Here is a 14,942-nt window from a genome sequence, read left to right on the forward strand (position 1 = left end):
TAGGTGATCAAATACTTATTTCATGCAATAAAATGCAAATTAATTATTTTTAAAATGATACAATGTGATTTTCAGGATTTTTGTTTTGGATTACGTCTTTCACAGTTGAAGTGTACCTACGATAAAAATTACAGACCTCTACCTGCTTTGGAAGTGGGAAAACCTGCAAAATCGGCAGTGCATCAAATACTTGTTCTCCCCACTGTATATATATATATATATATATATATATATATATATATATATATATATATATATATATATATATATATATATATATATATATATATATATATATATATATATACTTGTACTCAACAGCTAAAATAGCCCTTCAAACATGATTCATACACTTTTTAATCAAAAATATAATTATGTACATCCATTAATCTATTGTGACGGTTCTGGAAACCGAGACCCCAAGGCAATGACACACAACATATATTGGTCGCTGAGGCAGTTATTGGCTGCTCTTAGAGCACCCTTATTCTGGACATTTCCATCTGTCTGTCTGTCCGCGAAACTTTGGTCAAGCCTTGGGGCTAAACCACTCAACAGATTCCAACGAAATTTGGGAGGTAGGACCAATATTTCTGGGAATTGTGTGCTTTTGAATATGGGACCCCGGGCCCGAGCAACGGCATAGCAACGGCCCTTTAAAGTGGTTAAAAAATCGAAGCTTAGAGTTCTGTGCGCAATCTATCTTGCTCCCTTCATGCCACTTTGCAGCCCGAACAAAAAATATTTGTAGGAGGAGATAGGTTTTGGGCGAGTACATGTCGAACATTTCAGAAACGGTTAATTGCGAATATCTCTAAGAGAAAGAGTCTGATTTTGATGAAACTTGGGTGAAATGTGTACAATGTGGCTAGCATGTACACAAAAATGAATGGTTGCTATGGACACCTCCGTTGCTTAGCAACAGCTAAAATACTTTATCGTACATCATACACTTATTGTGGACTGCACAAAAAAATCAATACCTCTGAAACTGGACCTCTGAGGGACCTGTGTTTTTGTGCCCAAGGAGAATGTCTTACAGCATCATATAAAAAAATAAATCTTTAGCGAATAGATAAATGGAATTAACAGGGCTGCCATTTGTTGGAGTCTGTTTGGAAACATGCCTGAAATTTCACAAGGTGGGTTTCTGGGCGCAAACCAAGAGGGCTGTGATAATCATATTTATTGTGCTAAATTGATTGACAGCATGTACATGAATATCGGCTAGTCGCGTCGGCCAGCTTTCCATCTAGAGCGAGCAGCGTGTTATAAAAGGAGCAGCGTGTTATAAAAACAAGCCTACCGGCTTGTTTCGTTATTACTTGTTTTAGATAGGGTCCTTCCCTCGTGTTTAATGGGTTGCAAAGGGAATATGCATTGTGAGGGATTACTTAGGTTTTTCCCCATTTCCTTCTCGACACAGGATCTTCTCACACGACCAGTACACACTGCTTAGCAGCCTAATTTGAATATAACTGCGACAACCTATTTGAATCTGCACGGCACAACCAAACTGCCATTTCCACCACCAAAGCCTTCTTCACCGCAATTCTCCCACAATGCCAATGATAACCATCCAACCTGCTTCAGATACACACTGGATTTTATTCTCATCCAAACAGCACCATTCAAGCTCGCCTCTCCAGCCTTCTATAATAATCCACATCACCCACACCCAACAACGATGCTTTGACTCCACAACAACATCAACCTCATTCATCTCATGATGGCCCTCCTGCACCTCGGGACCATCGTCCAGACTCTCCTACGGACAACTTTGACTCACGATCAGACTGAAGCACAGCACCATTACAAACAGAGCCTTTTGTACCAAGGCACAAATGTGCACTTGTCAATCCTTCACGTTCCTCTATCAGTGGGGACTGCCCTGCTATCCACCAAGCCATCCACACCCTTCCCGGGCATTCAAGAGACAGATGTGGACCACTGCACGTCAGCCCCATGTTAAGTTGGGAACCGACATGCATGGCACAGTTGGAGGACAACTGGAGGCAATTCCAGCACAACAACCTTGTGGGGAGGGTGACGTCACCCTGGAGCGCATCTGGACCAATGAGCATGCCGCCCACAGAGGAAAGAGGGCAGCGCTTCTCCCATACTCCAAGGAACCACCCCCATAAGAGGTGGGGATTCACCATTGATCCACCAAAACTCCACCCCACTCCCCCCCCCCACCTAAACCCCCACCTGCTGAAGTAACGACGGTGGTCACAGGGGCGAGTTCTTTGGCTGAAGAGAATTACAAGGAAAGCCTCTGTAGCAAGAGCTGGTGGTGGTTACTGCAGCACAGAGGAATCATTGCACAGTTCGTGGATGTTTGCTGCCACAAGGAACGGAATGCTGAGGAAGCAGCCCAAGCGCCAAGCAGTCCGAGTGCAGTATTGAGCAAGAGGCAAAATCAGCAATCAGATGAAAGGTTGCTCTGATTCTCACATTCTTTTTCTCTTTTCCGACTCGTCTACTCTGGACGCACAAGAATTATCAACGAAGGCAAGGCCCGGAAACCCGCTCTTTTTAGCGCGACCAATGACTCGCACTCTGTCTTTCTCTATGCACCAACGCTGCATCTCACACACCTCTTCATCATGCACCCAGACACCCCCGTTTTCTTCATTACCCAATACCCTTACCTTCCCTGCACTTTGGACGAGCACGTGCCCGCATGTACATGTCAGGTAAGCCAGAGGCTGCCAATGCCTCAGCTTTTCTCATCTCTCTTACTTGTCTACCCTTCCACGGAGTGATTCTGATGGTACCTGTTATGTTAACCGAAGTAAGTTTGTGTAAGCGAGATAGAATCGGTGTATAGTTCTGCTCTTTGTCTCTTCACTGCATGACTGTCTTTTTCTGCACCACATGAATACTGTATGTCCTTGCTGTACGAATACACCCTGTAAATTAACCCCTTTTCTTTGCTGTGCTACATGCTTTTCCTCATGCTCCTTTACAAATAAACCAATGTCTGTTGTTCAGTTCAAACTATTTGTAGCGTCCTTTCCTCCATTGGTCCAGCACAGTCCACAGTATTATTAGACAGGAAGTTGTACCCCAAGTGATTTGCTCTCGTTAGCCAGTGTTCACTCACAGTATCACTTGGTAGTAATCAGAGTGTGCGCTGAGGGCATGAAACTCGGTTAATCCAGTCAGCTCCTCAGGTAAACGGTGTTAGACGAGTAACCCTGTAAGAGGTGACAAAACGAATTTATGTTTGTGGTTGCTCAGGCCTAAGTCACATTTGCCACGGCGGCCGTGGGGTCTCCAAAATCTACGGCCACTAGCAATTATAGGGTGGCCGCAGTATTTCCACGGTCACACAATGTAGCAGTCACATATGTTTTTATTATTCGGGGAGCCGCACGGCGTATTTATAAATTGTGGAGACCGAAAACGTGGGGGTGCCGTACGGTCTTTGATTTGATGTCGCACGGTGACCTCAGGGTGTTCCTGCGGCGGCCATAGAATTTTCAAGGCAGACACAAGGCGACCGCAGGGGGACCGCAGGGGGGCCTTATGGCGAGCGTGCGGCCAGACGGACGGTAACGAGTGGGTTCTTTTTTTTCTTCTTTTTTTTTACCAGTTCTTTTGTTTCGGCTTGTCGAATTTCTACGGCGAACGTATAAATGAAAAAAGTTATAACTCCGCGTTATAATTCCACGGCGACCCTACGGCCTGTAAAATATAGCCATACGGCGTAGGGCCACCCTGAGGCCACCTCAGAAACTCTGCGGCCGCCGCACGTTTCTGTCAATGCAGAGGGCGTACGGCCGCCGTATCCTCGCTGTAGAGCAAATGTGACTTAGGCCTTAGCAACCTGCCGGGCCATGGAGTTATCTGCAGAACGTTGGCCTCCAGGGCCGGGCATTCAGGAGGAATCAGAGTGCTTCCCCTTGTGGCAATCCCTGAACCCTGAGTCCGTAACAGTATTATTGATAAAATGTCAAACTGACCTTCAAAGTCAAATTCCAAGAAGGCATCTGCCCACATCATGTCCGAACTCGGCTGAATGCCTTCGATTAACATGAACATGAATACAACGCTCTCATCTTTTCTGGAGAACATTTTGAATGTTGGCAGGTCTACTATAGGTTGTACGCAAATAAAGCATAATTTCTGGACACCATCATCCCTCATGTATGCCCCATATACATTGCTGTTCCCACTCATCTTATTCTTGTCAGTTTCAAACTGTGAACAGGGCCAAAACATGCACAAGTAAACCAAACTACGTATAAGGTAAGCCAATAAAAACTTATCTTTTTGTTTTTCTCCCTCCGTTTACAAAACTCCCTGACCATACCCTTTCTCTCCAACTGATGCAAATGTATTTTTTTCTACATGCTTCCTTTTCTTCCATTTCTCAAATGTAATACTTGCATGGTCTCTTGTGTACTACAATCTACATAATTTTGCATACAAATGGAAATCATGGAAACTCAGCAGTGACAGAATGTATAATCAAACAAATGATCAATTGGCAAAATTGTATATCCAAGGCTTAAGAGTCTCACATATGCTGCAGAATATGACTGGAAAAAAAAAATCAGTCTGTACATACATGGGACTTGCAACAATCTTCTTACAAACAAGTGACAAATTTGTACTCCAAGCACAGCAATATCTCTCCACCTACTAATCGACAGGCTCGCATCTCACCATAAATGCAATGCGATAGGTTGTCCAGGTTGTGGAGTAGATGCTGCTCATTGCGGGATAGTCCAAGTTCAACAGCGGCCAACATGAGCGCAGAGAGAGATGGACATCGAGCTTTCAGCTGTAGCAACTGATTGGGCAGTCCTGAAAGCCACGTCAATACCGCCACACTCCTGAATAGCAAAGCACACCACCAATCAATGAATGTCTGAGATACTGTCGCTAGCTATATTAGTTTATTATACTTATTGAATCAAATTAGGGGAAGGAACACCAACATGTGATAAGTTATTAAATGATGCAACATCGAGTTATTGGAAATTGATAAGTGAGGTCAAAGAAAAAAAAATTCACATGGAAATGAATAAAATCAAGCCAGGGGATAGTTGCTAAAGCTAAGGGAGTTATTGAATAAAAATAGAGAATTACATAAACAAGCCTGATGCAGAGGTCATAACAAAAGTTAGGCAAACCAGCAAACCAAATTTGCATGATATTTTTACTTCACAGAATGCTTGTTATCGGTTCACTCGTCCAACAACTTCTGGATAACAGTACTATACTGTACTGTATTGTACTGTACTGTACAGGGTAGCCTGAAGGTTGCCTTGTCCCTCCTCAGTAAAGCATTTGCTCTGAAACTTATTGAATATATGCAAGTTTTATTATGCAGTACTTACAATAATCAATCAGTCATTGTATCTGCATACACTGCATCATACAGAGACAGCTGGAGAGTTCAGAGAACACGATACCCCATGCAGTGTTACTTAAATTGGAATAAAATAAGGATTTTTTTTAACGATCGTATTAAAAAAAGAAAAGATAATTTGATATCGTGACGTCGACCGATATGCCTCCACCCACATTAAATCTTTGCGAAGCCCAACTTTGACCCAAAACCTCAAGATCATTTGACCTCAATATCTCATCTGTACATATGTATCATGGTACATGTACTTCGTTTAGTTGAAATCACTGCCTCGACAACATTTTTACAACATTTTTACCTGACGGGATTTTTTTTTTTAAAACCCTCATGTACCCAACGCTTCATGCTCTACCCCCACCTTTGCCCCTTGTGCCCAATGGCTTCTTGATTCTGTCTTTCAATCCAAGGTGGGAGAGATAAAGTTCTGTCCACTGCAGACTCTTCTATCAATGATAGGCCCAGATGGCAGCAACGCCCATGTTCTAAAATCCTTATCTTTTGCTCTGACACACCCTCTGCCGATGGTCTTCAAAATTTGGTTGCCTCCAATCTGTTAGGAAATAAGGTAACATTACTCGGATTCACAAGGGTGGAAAAACAAATCTTCTCAACAACAGGGCAAGAGGCTTACTTCCAAATATATGCAGTCATGGAATCCATCATCGCTGAAGACGTGATGTCTTTCCATTTTCAAACAGCCTGGACGCTGACCATCACCTTGGATTCTGTTCCAACCCAAAAATCCCCATGTACAGATGACCCTCATACAATGCGTGTTCTGATTACACGTTTTCACGAAAGCACAAATATTATTCAACAACAACAACCGCGCTATGTCATGCTGAGCGAATCGTTCACTCACAGCGGACGGATTGCCGTCCCACGTCACCCTGAGCGAGTCGCCCGCGCTCCGTCACCCTGAGCGAGTCGCCCGCGCTCCGTCACCCTGAGCGAGTCGCCCGCGCTCCGTCACCCTGAGCGAGTCGCCCGCGCTCCGTCACCCTGAGCGAGTCGCCCGCGCTCCGTCACCCTGAGTGAGTCGCCCGCGCTCCGTCACCCTGAGCGAGTCGCCCGCGCTCCGTCACCCTGAGCGAGTCGCCCGCGCTCCGTCACCCTGAGCGAGTCGCCCGCCCTCCGTCACCCTGAGCGAGTCGCCCGCGCTCCGTCACCCTGAGCGAGTCGTCCGCGCTCCGTCACCCTGAGCGAGTCGTCCGCGCTCCGTCACCCTGAGCGAGTCGTCCGCGCTCCGTCACCCTGAGCGAGTCGTCCGCGCTCAGCCACCCTGAGCGAGGAGTCCGCGCTCCGTCACCCTGAGCGAGTCGTCCGTGCTCCTTCACCCTGAGCGAGTCGTTCACCCACAGTTGCTGAAACTATGGCTGCAAAGCTTGTAAGTCGCATTGGAGATCATGATCAAGTGAAGAAGCTGAGATGTTCTCATGAATTGGAGGTGAAATTAAAAGTTTTAGGTCAGTTTGATGGAGGGGAGCACAGCATTGATATTCAAAGTGAGATGGGAATTCTTGATTCTGCATTGAGAACCATTCATGACAATCATGATAAAGTCCGAAAAAGTGCTCAGACAACAACAAAACTCGATGTTACCAGAACAGCAAGTTCTTGGCCTGAGGCTCATTAGAAAATGGAGAAGATGCTGACCACAAGGATAGAGCAAAAGAATCAACAGAACATGCCCTTGGCTGCAATGGTCATTCAAGAGAAGGCAAGGAGTTTGTATGGTGATCTAACGAAAGACACCAATGATCCAGTGCCTTTTTTGCTGCCAGTCATGGGTGATTTGAGCGCTTCATGTCACCATGCGTTCCACAATCTCAAGTTAACTGGAGAAACTGCTGCTGCCAAACAATTTCCAGCTGTCTTTAAATCAGTGATTGCGGATGGAGGTTACACACCAAGCCAGTTGCTTAACCTCAATGAACCTGGACTTTATTGGAAACATGCCCAGCCACACTTTCATCTCCATCATCTTCATCTCCATCAATGCTGGCCTGAGGCAATGATTGAGAGCAGAGGTTTCATGGAGACTGAAGTCAGCGAAGCAAGGCAACAGATTATGGGCATTGCCCTGAAAGTGGGATTTGAGGAGGTTTTACGAAGATGATGTTGAGGATTTGTTTCTCTCACACAGGGAGGAGATGAGCAATGAATATCTTCTGGCTCTGGAGGAGGAGCGCATCAGAGAGTAATCAGAATCAATTCCTAAAGAGGTTGTGCCTGTTAAAACCCTCACAACAAAAGTCATAGCTAAAGGTTCCAAATTCGTTGATGAAGCCATGGCCATCTTCAAGAGATATATATATATATATATATATATATATATATATATATATATATATATATATATATATATATATATATATATATATATATATATATATATATATATATATATATATATATATATATATATATATATATATATATATATATATATATATATATATATATATATATATATATATAATATATATATATATAGTGTCCCAAAAAAATGTACTCACATTTTGGCTCCTCATAATTCATTGAGTTTTTCATTTTTTTCAGCTCAAATTGACCCGAATAATGGCAGAAGTACGATGAGGTTTTGAAGAAAGAAAATTTATCATAAAGTGCTACTGGAAGCATGAAAACATCATGGAAGTGCAAAGACAATTTAGAAGACATTTTCACAAAGATCCACCAACACGACGCACCATTGCTCGCATCCGAGATAAGTTTGAAACAGATGGAACTGTGCATGACATCCATAAGGAGCGTTCAGGAAGACCACGGTCATCAACTACCCCCGCAAAGGAAAATCAATTGCTGAAAACCCTCCAGCGATCCCCACGGAAATCTGTCCGACAAATGGCTCTTGAGACAGGAATCCCAAACGTAAGCGCCCATCGTATTTTGAAGCGAATTAATTGGAAAAGTTACATTCCAAAATTAATCCACGCTCAAAATGAAGACGATCCTAACCGGAGAGCTGAATTTTGTGAGTGGTACCTGGGCAAATGCGAAGAAGATGCAGCATTTCCATCCAAAATTGTTTGGAGCAATGAGGCCAGCTTCAAGTTAAATGGCTCAATTAACCGACACAATTGCACCTACTGGGCTCCTGAAAATCCGCATGTTACTATGGAACACCATTTAAACTTACCAGGGGTAACTATGTGGTGTGGTATATCAGCATTGGGCAACCTAGGGCCATTCTTTTTTGACCAAACTGTCACTGGGGATGTTTACTTCAACTTGCTGCAGGAATCCGTCGGTCCACGTGTCAGAGATATTTGGTGACGAAGAGATTTACTTTCAGCAAGATGGAGCACCTCCCCACTACCACCATGATGTAAGGGCCTATCTCGAAGCAACTTTTCCGAACAGATGGATTGGGCGAAGAGGTAGTGTTGAATTCCCTGCGCATTTCCTAGACCTCACTCCAATGGACTTCCTTTTATGGGGATATCTCAAAGATAAGGTTTATGGTTGAAAACCAGCAACAGTCGATGAGCTGAAAGAGGAAATTGAAAGACAATGTCTTGCAGTTCCAAATGAAATGATTAGTAACGCTGTTGAATCCATTGGTCTGCGTTATCGGCTGTGTTTGGAATGTGATGGTCGTCAGTTTGAACATTTGTAAACATGCATTTATCCATTTAACCTTTAACCTTCCTTCTAAGTCAATAAACAACGCATTTATTATCATTTAAAGAGAGTACTTTTTTGGGGACACCCTATATATACACAAACAAAAACACACACACACACACACACACACACACACACACACACACACACACACACACACACACACACACACACACACACACACACACACACACACACACACACACACACACACACACACACACACACACACACACACACACACACACACCAGAGAGTGTGTTTTCAGATTTCTTTGTCGTACGTTTTGTGGAATGAAGGGTTTTATGGTGGCTGGAGTTCAAATCCTGCCATCAACCTCCTAAAATAAAAAAGTATCCCAACTGCAGGAGCAAACAGAGCGTGGGGGGGGGGGGGCAAGACGGGAGAGGAGAGGATAGAAGATAGAAAGACCAGCTTACAAACAAATCCACCACGTTCTGTCATAGCTCAACCACAACTTTTTGAAATATCATGCTATTTATCGTTTTTGGCCCCATCTCTCAATGGTGAAGAATCACTTCGGAAATCTAAAAAATTCTCGGATCCGGATGTGCATTGGGACCATCATAATCATTGACTTCCAGTTCCGGGTTTTGAGACGACGGCTGGTTCTCTCAGGGGTCTCTGCCGACTTTCTCAAAGTTAAGTTTCCGGTCGTTATTTGTCACATTTTGACTGTTTATTTTCTTACCTCCATGTTTCCTAGTTCAGTTTTGTTTCAAAATTGTGCTATTTTGTGAGTTTACGTCTTTCTTGTCTTATTGGGTTTCCTCGAGGCCAACCCGTCTTTCCCATCAATGATCGTTTTGTATTTGCATTTTCTCCCTATTACCATCAGTTCCTATTTTCTCCACTCCCACTCCAAAGCCTCGTCCTGGTGGACGAGTTGCTCTCTTCATCCAAGACTCTATTCCTCACTCTCCATGCACTGCCCTCACTCCCCCACACCACCAGGAATACCTCTGGCTACGGCTTCCCTCCACTCCCACCTCATGTTTTTTGTGTGTTGCACCATCCACCAAACAGTGATGACTCCATTTACACCTCACTATCCGAAAACATGGACCAACTTCTATCCTCTCATTCGAACTCTCTCTTCCTCATACGTGGTGATTTCAATTGTCATCATGCCAGTTGGCTGGGTGTGGGGACCTCTCTCACCTGCCATGGCTCTTCAACAAAAGACTTCTTCGACTCATTGGGACTGACTCAATCAGTCAACTTCCCGACCTGGATATCAACCAATGGTACTCCATCTCTTCTGGATCTGATTTTGACAAATTTTCCTGAAAATATCTGCTGTTATTCCTCCGCTCCAATTGGTTCATCTGACATGCTTGTTGAAGTAGACATCTCTCTGGCTGTTATTATGGAACCACCTCAGTGCTGCCGAGTCTGGCATTTCACCCAGGCTGACTGGCAAGGTCTTCAAGCAGCCATCAAACTTCTAGCCTGGTCTCCCATCGCTACTTTCCCCAACATCAACTCGTCCTGGGAATTCTTTCAAAGAATCAATCAATGTCTGTCTGTCTGTCTGTCTGTCTCTTTCACAGATTTATCCCCTCTCGTCTTCAGCTGCAGTACCCTTCCTCTTGCCCATGGTTGACTGAAGCTTGTGGTGAGGCAGTTGTCCTGAAACAACTTGCCTTTGCCTCATGGAAACCAAATCCAACTGAGGGTAATCTCAGTTCCTTCCATAAAGCTCGGAACAAGTGTGCGTATACCCTCAGGAAAGCCAGAAAACAACATCTTTTAATCTCAAGTCTGAACTCTCAAACCTCTCTCCCTCCTCCAAATCCTGATGGAGTCTAATCAAATCTGTTTCTGGTGTATGTTCCCCCATCCATCCACTCCCTTACCTCAAATGGCCGCACTGTTGACACCACACGTGAAAAGGCTGAATGCCAAAACGCGGTGTTTGCATCAAAATCTTGTGTCCAAAACCTATCGCTTTCTGTACCCACCTTACCTAGTCGCACCCAGCTGTCCCTGGACTCTGTGTCCTTTTCTTCTGACAAAGTGAAGAGCTTGCTGTCAAACCTCGACTCAGATTCTGCAACCGGTCCAGACGGCATCAGCCGTGTCCTAAAAACCTGCTCCTCTGCTCTTGCTCACCCTCTCTCTGTTCTACTCACCCTCTCATTTACTCAAGGTCATCTGCCATCTGCTTGGAAATCAGAAAACATTACCGCTCTGCATAAAAAAGGTGCAAAAACAGATCCCTGCAACTTCAGACCAATCAGCCTTCTCTCAATCATCAGCAAGGTTGTGGAATCCATCATTGCTTCAGACATGAAATCCTTCCTCTTCGTCAATAGCTTGAATTCCGATCATCTATCTGGTTTCAGACCAGGTCACTCAACCCTGGATATGCTGCTTCTGCTCTCACAACAATGGATGGAGGTCCTCAATGCAAGACAGGAAATCAGAGCCATATCCCGAGACATATCGCATGCTTTTGACAAGGTCTGGCACCCTGCCCTGCTCACCAAACTCTCTTTCTATGGTATCCAAGTCCATCTCCACTCATGACTCGCAGACTTGCTCTCCTGTCACAAGGAACGTGTGGCCCTCAATGGAGTTCTCTCATACCCCCTTCCTGTCCAGGCTGGAGTTCCTCAAGGCAGCTTTCTGGACCCTGTTCTCTTTCTGGTTTTCATCAATGATCTCTCCGACTCTCTGGAAAATCCTCTTGATCTCTTTGCTGATGACTACCATCTGTCATCCCTCAGATGGGCAAGCAGCATCTTCTTCGCTCTCTGCAGATCTGGATAAAATCACAAACTGGTCCAACACATGGAACATGTCTTTCAATCCTGAGAAATCTCACACTCTCACAATGTCTCTCCGAAAGAACCGTTTGGAACCCCCCACCCCAATCTACTTTCTCAACAATCCTCTTGAAGAAGTCCTTTCATTCAGGCTTCTGGGTCTCACTATCTACGATGATCTTTCCTAGGAAAACCACATTTCCAACCTGGCCTCCAAAGTCATCGCAGACTGGGAATCCTCCGTCATGCAAAGTCCTTCTCCTTCCCCACCTGAGCTCCTGACCACATACAAAGCTTTTGTCTGCAGCCTGATGGAGTACTGCTCTCCACTCTGGGCTGGTGCTCCTGCTTCTCATCTTTCTCAGCTTCACGCTGTAGAAACCAAGGCATTTAGGATCATTGGGATCTCCCGTGGTGAGGCTGAGTCTTTGGGTCTCCTCAGTGATTATCCCCCACAATACCATCAAGTTGCACTTGCGGGCAGGTCGGTGGTCTTTCTGTCTTCTACCATCTCCTCTCTGGTCTCACCTACCCCCCCCCCCACCGCTCTGTCTGCGATATGTCCCCCCCCCCCATATTTCCACAGGGTGCTCAAGGTTTGCCAGCAACCCCCTTCTGGTAAAAGTACCAAAATCACGAATCACTGCTCACCTTCAGTCTTTCATTCCCCTGTTTCCCCACCTTTGGAATAAATTCCCACACTCTCTTCAATCCCATTCTTCCGTCAGTCTTCAAAACAGCTGTTCACCACCTCTTATCTTTCCTCATCCAAAACCATGATCTTTTCTACCCCCGTGAATCCACTCCAAACCCACCTCCTTCAAATTACATGCATTCCTTCCCAAAAGTTCCTGTCGTGTACGGTCCTGAAAATCCCTGTGGTATCCATCTTGTTTAGCCTGTGTTCCCCACCTCATCCCTCTCCCTTCCACAGATCTCCTAATGTCTCTGTTCCCCACTGTTTTGTCCTTTCCTCGCCCAGCCTTCTTGTCTCCTGCCCCCCTTGTTGTGTGTTGTGTGTTGCGTGTTAGCTCTCATAGGAGCCTCGACAATGTATTAAAAAAAAAAAAAAATCACCGAAATCAAATCAATTCGTCCTCGTCACACACCCAACCTGTCCATTAAATTTCATCTGAATCCATTGACATTATGAGATGGCTTGCTCACAGACAAACACAGACATACAGGCAGACAGACATACAGGCAGACAGACAGACAGACAGAGACAGACAGACAGACAGGCGTGAAAACATAACCTCCATCCACCTTCGGTGGCAGAGATAAAAACTGGCCTCAAAGACAAGGATGCACCTTGCAATTCAACACAGAAACAAGTCGATCCTCAGCCCAATCTTCAATATTTTTATTGTTTTTATTTTATTTTATTTTATTTTACAGAATCTAAGGCTGGTCATTGGAGGTACCACATATTTTCACACACATGGACATACAGATGAGTACGCAAGACACAACTAAGGCCTGTTAGACGAAATAAACAGACACTGAGCTTCGGGGAAGTACGGTCACACACTGGGGCACTCGAGGGACCAGTGACGCCACAACAATGACACCGCCTTTCTCACCACATTCAGCAGCACATTTCCTCAGAGGAATTTCCTCCTCCCCATGGATATCAACTTTCAGGATTGTCCATGCTCTTATTATTTTAAATGCTGCACATAAAGCAAGGAAGGAGCACACAGAATTTTTTAGTCTTTGGTATCTCATCCTCCCTGACTCGGAACGAATGCTCTTAACATTACACCACCGAGTCTGGTTGACCACCGAATCTTTCAGCTCCAGTGTACAAAACCTTCATCTGCAGTGCCATGTTGGATGGATATACTCAGTGGGTTGGTGATACCAGGTTTCACCTTGCATCCTTGGAAGTGGTGGAATCCAAGGCTTGAGGCCAAATTGAATTCCTCAACATGAGACTGAGATACAAGGTCTGATCCTACCATACCACAGGTAGGTTGGTGAGCTGCATTTTTCTATCACCTCAATTCTGGTCAGGCCCCATTTGCCGTCTCAGTTATTATCCCCCAGATTACGATCAAGTTGCACTTGCTCAGTAAGCTCAGATCTTGGTACAATCCTCAAATTCAAACAAACTGCTCACCTCCAATATTTTGTCTGCCCACTTTTCTTGACTGTACGATCCACCACGAGCTGGACAAACACTTGGAATATGTCTTTCAATCCTGAGGAATCCCATGCACAAGGTCTGGCAACAACCCCCTTCTGGTGAAATTCCCAAAATCCAGCATAACTGCTCACCTCCACTCATTCGTTTCTCTTTTTTTGCCCCACCTGTGGCATCAACTTCCCCATTCTCCTCAATCTCATTCTTCCCTCCAGGTCTTCAAGACAACTGTTCACCACCATCTCAAATCATCTCCCCACCCAAAACCATAGTCTTCCCTACCCCCAATAATTCACCCCATGCCCAACCCTTTCGAAATTTCCTGTTTTTCTTCCTGACAGTTTGCTTCTGTATCCATCTTATCCACCCCATGTGTCCCCCAAGTCCACAGTCGTCTTCCCAGTCTCTCTCTATTTTGTCCCTTAACCCTGCTGTATGTTTTCCCCATCTACTTCTGCTGTTCATTTTGTTCTGCTGCATCCTGATCCATTCTATGGTCTCGCTCAGGTATTCTCAACCAGCGGGTCACGACCCATCAGTGGGCCGCAAGGTGCCATCTAGTGGTCTGTGAATATCATACCAATCTGAGAAGGCAGGCTGTAGTGGCATCATTTTGCCTTTGCATAGGTAATATGTAAATATGCTTGAGTTTTGGTTGACAGAAGGTGCTTCCGGTATGGGGTTTCCGAGCAGGGATTCTTATAACCACACGTTCGGGAGTTGGTTTGAGGGCTCCGAATAAAAGACGACATGGAATCCAAACGTCTCGGGCATCTTGTTTTCATGCCAAAAGGTTGACCACCAAATCTTTCGGTATTTTATTTTGGCAAACATGAACCGTTTCCTGAAAAAAAAAACACCGATTATGGTGGTGAGACTTCAGGAGTTGCTAAAAAAGGCGGCGAAATGCGTAGTCAGAAAAATCCAACCCCGAGTACATAAAGTTTGGATTTACAGTGGCAGGTAATTC

The 14,942-nt window shown here is 44.8% G+C and overlaps 1 protein-coding gene across 9 annotated transcripts in view; it reads right to left on the minus strand.

The window, feature by feature from the left end:
* The window catches only part of TEX10 (testis expressed 10), a 250,399-nt gene that overhangs the window by 164,259 nt on the left and 71,198 nt on the right, over positions 1 to 14,942 (minus strand). For all 9 annotated transcript variants that reach the window (XR_015056231.1, XM_085873809.1, XM_085873815.1 and 6 more), the window contains one exon: positions 4,678 to 4,847. Coding sequence is in view for 8 of the 9 variants with exons in the window: in XM_085873809.1 (XP_085729935.1) it covers positions 4,678 to 4,847 (170 nt within the window). In the remaining variant the exon portion in view is untranslated. The remainder of the gene's footprint in view (positions 1 to 4,677; positions 4,848 to 14,942) is intronic.

This window comes from Eptatretus burgeri, chromosome 3, assembly GCF_056783735.1.
Source record: "Eptatretus burgeri isolate ZD-2024b chromosome 3, Ebu_testis_v1, whole genome shotgun sequence".
Lineage (NCBI taxonomy): Eukaryota > Metazoa > Chordata > Myxini > Myxiniformes > Myxinidae > Eptatretus > Eptatretus burgeri.